General features: G+C 41.9%; 1 protein-coding gene across 1 annotated transcript in view; it reads left to right on the top strand.

The window, feature by feature from the left end:
• Positions 1–4,830: 4,830 nt before the first annotated feature.
• Cpa6 (carboxypeptidase A6) overlaps positions 4,831–6,159 on the top strand; it is a 272,271-nt gene continuing 270,942 nt past the window's right edge. The window contains exon 1 of the mRNA XM_042666133.1: positions 4,831–4,946. Within this exon, the coding sequence (XP_042522067.1) occupies positions 4,831–4,946 (116 nt within the window). The remainder of the gene's footprint in view (positions 4,947–6,159) is intronic.

Below are 6,159 nucleotides of genomic sequence, written 5' to 3'. Positions count from 1 at the left end.
TGCTCATAATTGGCAAAGAAACACAGTTAAACATGGAGGAAGGGAAAGATTCAGCACATTGAGGGAATATTGATGAGGATGTAAACTAAAAATTTTTTGAGAGCCTGAGTGCCATTGCTCTTCATCCTGTGGAGATTGAATGGAGACCCGTAAACTCTGCATGAGACATGTTTTCACATGTTGGTCTCTGCACCAGCCAGTGCTGCTGTTCATATTGCTCCTCCTTTCTTCATCCCAGTAATCTCCCAGGGATGGATGGCTTCTCCTCACACTTGCTTAAAGCATCTGCTTCCCAAGAACCATCTATTTCCCTATGCATGCGATTCACACCAGCTCCCTTCACTTCCTATCATGACAGCTATGATTTGGTGCTTTAAAATCATTGAACTAGCAAGGGAAATCATGTATTTCCTTTTCTGCTCTATCTTCTGCCAGAACCTAGTGTCACAAAATCAGATCACATGTGTGTAGTGATATGGATTAAGAGGAGGGGAAAAGACACAGATACTGCTCCACCCCCCATACCATAGGCAGTCTGGAAATAAAGAAAGAACAGGAGGAAACAATGTCCGAGGTCCTGAGGGAGAAGAGAATTTCAAACAAAGAGAAGTTAATAGCCTCAGAAACCGGGTAATGCATAAGGTGAGATCACTGCTAATCTTTGAGAGGTTTCAGTGGGATAGTGGCCATGGAAAGCAATCGGAAGGAGTGTGCTTTCAAGGAAACTTGGAAGGGGGTAAAAAGGAAGAGATATGGCTGTGTTTAAGGATGTGGAGAAGAGGGAGGAGGAAGGAATGGAAGATATGTAGGAACAGCAGAGAAGAGATAGAGAGACAGGAAGAAAAGAGAAGAAAAGAAGAAGGAGGAGTAGGGGAGGGGAGGAGGAAGAGAACAAATGACCAGAAAAAGATAAAAGGCTGATGGCACAGAAGAATGTGGAGCTCCTGTTTGGGAGGGAGTCTTTGTAATGTGAAAAAAAAGCTTGAGAACATCAAGGTGAATGAGGCAGTAACCAAGTTCGCATTTACTATTTCCTCAAGTTGGAACAAAAAAGGCAAGAGAGAGAGACCTGATAGGCAGTTAGATTTATGCTCATAAGACATTGAGCCAGGCACGAAGCACTGATGGCTCACATTTGTAACCCTAGATACTCAGGTGGCTGAGATCTAAAGATCGCAGTTCAAAGCCAGCCCAGGCAGCAAAGTCCATGAGTCTATCTCCAATTAACCACCAGAAAATTGGCGCTGTGGTAGAGTGCTAGCTTTGAGCAAAAAGACCTCAGAGACAGCTCCCAGGCACTGAGTTCAAGTCCCACAACTGACCAAAAAAAAAAATACATTGAACACAAAACCAACTGCCATGGAAGGGAGGTTACCTACACTACAAAGCCCAGCCATAGCCTTTTACCTCCTCCAGATATCTATTCAAAAATAAGGCCTGTGTTCTCTCACTCACATGCTTAAGAAAAGGCTTAGCACTAAATTTCCCCACCATATTATCTATCAAGTTTTAGATCAGGAAGCTTTAGATTTAAAATAATCTAGTGACCACCACTGGATCCAAATATAAGATGTTGACATCCCTTCCCAAACGCAATGTCCTTCCTTTTTTCTGTGTGGTAGTATTTTAATATAGTTCCCTTTTCCACTAAACTATGACAAGCACAGATCTAATAAATGGCATTGCTCATATCCTCATTTTCAAATCCCTAACTGGTTTAATAATTCACTCCCCCTTGGTGCTTTAAAAATGGAACTTTTATCTTTGAATTCATCTATAAAACTGTTCTCTTCTGCTCCTGCTTGCTAAATGGACTTCATTTATCACTCATTTTATGGGAGCTTATCTGCTCCAAGAGGGGTTTGATCAGATAACCTGGCCCTTAAGAAAGCAGAGGAAGATCGCTAGGAATGGCTTCTATTGTTTGAGAACCTCTCTTTGATCTGAAATTTTTAGGAAGGTTATAGCAAGTCTCTAGAGTCTCTTGCATTTCTGATGACTCAAGAAATGCTTACCTTGGTCTCAAAGTCTGGTGAGCCCTTTGTCCAGCATTGCTTGCTGGATCCAATCTTCCAGAATGATCTGAAGATAGCTTAATCCCTAGCCAGGGACTGAAACATTCCTAGTTTAGTGTTGTGATATAATATGACAGATTTATATATTGTTCTGACATAGTGAAATGCAAAGAGATGAAGTATTTTATTTACACAGTAACCTCTTATTTCAACAGTTCACTGACTGTTGTATGGGCTTTCCTGGCCTCATCTAAAAGGTCTCCAGTATCCCTCTGAGCCTTGCAATGCAGACTTCCCAGCTTAGAAAGACCAAAGCAGTAGACTATTAAGTCAGGAAGGAAGAAAGAAAAATACAGTATAAGCAAAAAAAAAAAACAAACAAACAAACAGGAGGCCAGGGGAACTTCCATTCCTTGTAGCGTCTCTTGCTGCTGATTTATTCGTTCCTCCATTTGAATACAGGAGCCGTAGAGCAAAGGTTGGTTAAATGAATCTCTCCTTTCTCAGGTGCATCATTCACTCAACAAACATCATTGATCATTGCTTCCATAAACATTGTGCTTCTTTCCAAAAGTTGGAAGGAACTATATAATTATAATTCCCAAGTATATTCCTAAACAAAAGAGATATACTTCTGCATTCAAGGAGAAAGCAGTTTGGGGAAGAAACCAAGCCAAAAAAAGAAAATAAGTATTTAGTATAGTGAGTCCTGTAGTAAAAGATGTGCCAAATATTAGAGAGAAGAATACAGATAGACTAACTCAACCAATGCTGAGAATTTTGAGGAAAACTTCAGGGAATTATTTTAAATAAAAATTTTTTCAGCTGTCATGAACCTGAGAGTGAGTCTGTCAAAGGAGCTTGGTTCAAATCTCCAAGCAGAAAAGGTGGGAACGGTTTGGTTCTTTCTCTTCTTTTTCATCAAAAATCAAAGGGTATCTTTGTCTTGTTCTAGTAAGTTTTATTAGAAGGGAAGTTAGTAATTAGTTCTGCCTTATTTGACTTCAGTGACTTTGCTTTGTTTTCTTTCTGATAAATATATATGAGTATATATTTATTAATCACAATACATGATCACTTTATTAGACTTTTTTGAGGGATTAGAATTTTTATGGACTATGATCTTTAGGATATCTCTTTAAATCCTTACAGATTAAGGAGTAGACTAATATCACTTCAACAGTAGATACTCTTAAGAAGATATTTGAAAGTATTTTTCCTAATCTTAAAGGTCAGTACCCTTGCTGTACTGGTGCAAAAGATCACACCAAATACACAAGAATAGATTGTTTAGAGTTGCAATCCAAATTAACACAAAGTTGGGAAGATGGATTTGCTGATTTATAGCACAACAATTTATTGGTGTGGTGGTTGCCCAAAAAATGCATTATGTTTTTTCCTCTTCTAACAGGTATTCAGACATCACCCATGAGGATGCAGGAGCTCTTGGCCCCACTTGGGAAGTCTGAGAAGTGAGTGCTGGCTCACTCTTCCCGGGTACCATCAAGACTTGTCAAAGGGGAACAGAGCCATAAAACGTGTATTGTGGTATATTCAAGTAGAAGAAAAGAAAATAGAAAGAAAAAAGAGCTTCATCACCAACCTGGGGGAAATTTAGAAAGAAATGATTGGGTCTCAGGTTGGTTTGTTTTCTTACTCCCCAGCCTTGAGAGAGAAGGAAAAATAACATGTTGCTGCTCAAAGTGAAGGGCTCTGCTGGCCACCAGTGGCTCACATGTGTACTCCTAAGTAAGCCCCAGGACTGACAAACAACACTCATAAAGGGCTTTATCCCCTAGCACCCAGCATCATGGAGAAACTTGTTAGAAAAACAGCCTCAGGCCTCAGCCCAAATCTATCTCACCAGAACTGCCAAGGATCAAGACCTGCAGGCGACCTATATTTCTGTATGTGGAGTTTGACAAGCTCTAGACCCATGGTAGAGATGATTTAACATTGGAATCACTGGAGGAACTTGTTAAACTACCGATCCCAGCCCTCAGGTTCTGATTTAGATGCTCAACCTTCCTAAATGATTCCAAATGTGCAAGCGAAGGTAGTAAAGCACTCAGAGGCCCCCTTTTCCATATGAGAACCTCAGAAGTAACAGCCAATCCTAGTGCTGCTGAAGCAGAATGAATACCAAGAGCTAGCTCCCTGCAGCCTAATAAACCCACAGCTAGCAGCTCCACTTGGGTCAGGAAGCCTGAAGTGAGACCAGGTGTCCTAGCCTTCCTCTTGCTCAGGCGCTCTCGGGACTACACGCTCCTGGGAGAGCAATATGCTGTGGGAGAGCCAACTGTAAGCCTGGAGTGTTCTATGACTGCTTGTTGGACTCATCGTTAGACTTCGTTTGCAACTAGGAAAGGGTCCTTGTGCTGTGGAAGGTAGTAGAAGGAAAATGATTGTCCCAAACGGGGGCTTCGAACTGGCAAAGCAGACAAACCCAAACAGACCAGACTTGTCAGAAACAACAGCACCCAGTAAAACTCCTGCCATGAGTCAGCTCAGGGGAGGCCCAGCCCCTTCCAGTGAGTCTGATGAAGGATCCTGCCCTGCTGCTGGGCTGGGCTGGGCTGGGCTGCTGCTTCTCCCCAAACCAAGTCTTCACAGCAACTTCCCTTCCCTAGCTGTGTAAAACTTTTTTTTTTCCCTCCTTGCGGCTGGAGAGAAGTGTCACATTTTGCTCATTCCCAAGCCTTCTCCCCCACCCCCTCTCAGACACCGACGTGCAGGGGTGAGCACGGGGTGCTGTGCAGCCACCTCTAGCTTCCTCCTCCTCCAAGTTACTTTCAACTCCTCTCCTGGTAAAGCTATGAAGTTCCTCGGGAAGTCCAGGAGCTCGACAGCTGCTTTTCTGCCTGTTTGCTGTCTCTTTTTGAAGATTCTGCAACCAGGGCACAGCCGCCTTTATAACAACCGCTATGCTGGGTAAGTGGAGGGACTTTCATGTGTATGGCTTTCATTTGGATAAAGGGTGGGGGTGCCTAGTCTGCTGCCTTCTTCTGGTTCAGGGTCTCTATGTGAATTTGCAAGCTTTCCTGGTCTTCTCTATAAAATGTACAGTGCTTTTGGCTGGGCTCACTGAGTAAATGTGGACAAGAGTGGCCTCAGCTGTGGACCCTGGGTTGAATGGGATTCAGTCTTTGGAGAAGCCATGCCTAGTATATGCAGAATTTATCTGAGTTGATTCTGAGGGATGCTGTTATACTGTGTGAATTGTGACCTGAAAATCAAGGCTTCTGATGTAGAATTGTATTCAGGCACAGTGAGTTGAAATTCACCAGTGACTAATTTAAGAACTGAGTGTGATTTTTGTTGGGTAATACTTGTTAGCCTTCAGAGCAGTTGTTAAAGATTTTTTTTCAAAACTGAACAGTACAAATAATTCAATTCAAAAATAAATAGAAGTAGCCAGCTGTAAAACTCTGGGTATTTGTCTGAAGGCAAAGCAACAACAATTGGTCCCCCTTCCCCATAGGTTTGCAAGTTTTGCAATGCGGCTTTCTTATGGAAGCCCAGAGCTGGATATAAAACAGTACATTGCTATGCATGCTCTTATTATCCCAAGGCTTACTGTGGTATAGACAGCATATGTGTGACTCAGCTTTGCAGGGGGTCATTGTTTGAATCTGGAAATTATGGCATGCCTGCATTTTAGGAGAGGAAGAAACTCAAATAGTTCCTGTAGTTCAACTGCTTCAAAAAGAGAAGGAAAGCCAGTGTCCTTCATATTTTTCAGGAGTTTACTATCTCTCAAGAATCTCCAGCTGAAAAAAGTTTTCGTAGTGGTGGGAATTATGACCTGGAAAGTAATCAACATGCTAAAGAAAAGGTTTTTTTTTTTTAATAGAAATAATGTGAAAAGTTGATGTGAACCCTGGAAGAGAGAATTGTGTTGTTCCTTCTCTCCCAAAGGATCTGAGCATTGCTTTTTTTGATCCTCTGAATGTGTTTCTAGGAGAGAAATTTAAAAATATATCCTTAATTTTAAAGGGTGCAGGCAGTAGGTAGAAGTGTTGGTTGAGGTAAGGGTTATAGGTGGGAGTATGATCCCCCAATTTTCCTACCCTTGTGTTCTTGGAAGGAATAGAAATGATCTGACATCAGAGGCTTGCTTACCCTTTGGAGTCCTGAACACAGA

Source organism: Dipodomys spectabilis, unplaced genomic scaffold (assembly GCF_019054845.1).
Source record: "Dipodomys spectabilis isolate Male_0828 unplaced genomic scaffold, ASM1905484v1 ptg000015l, whole genome shotgun sequence".
NCBI lineage: Eukaryota > Metazoa > Chordata > Mammalia > Rodentia > Heteromyidae > Dipodomys > Dipodomys spectabilis.
The sequence above is the reverse complement of the archived record's forward strand: the minus strand, read 5'-3'. Positions and strand labels throughout refer to the sequence as shown.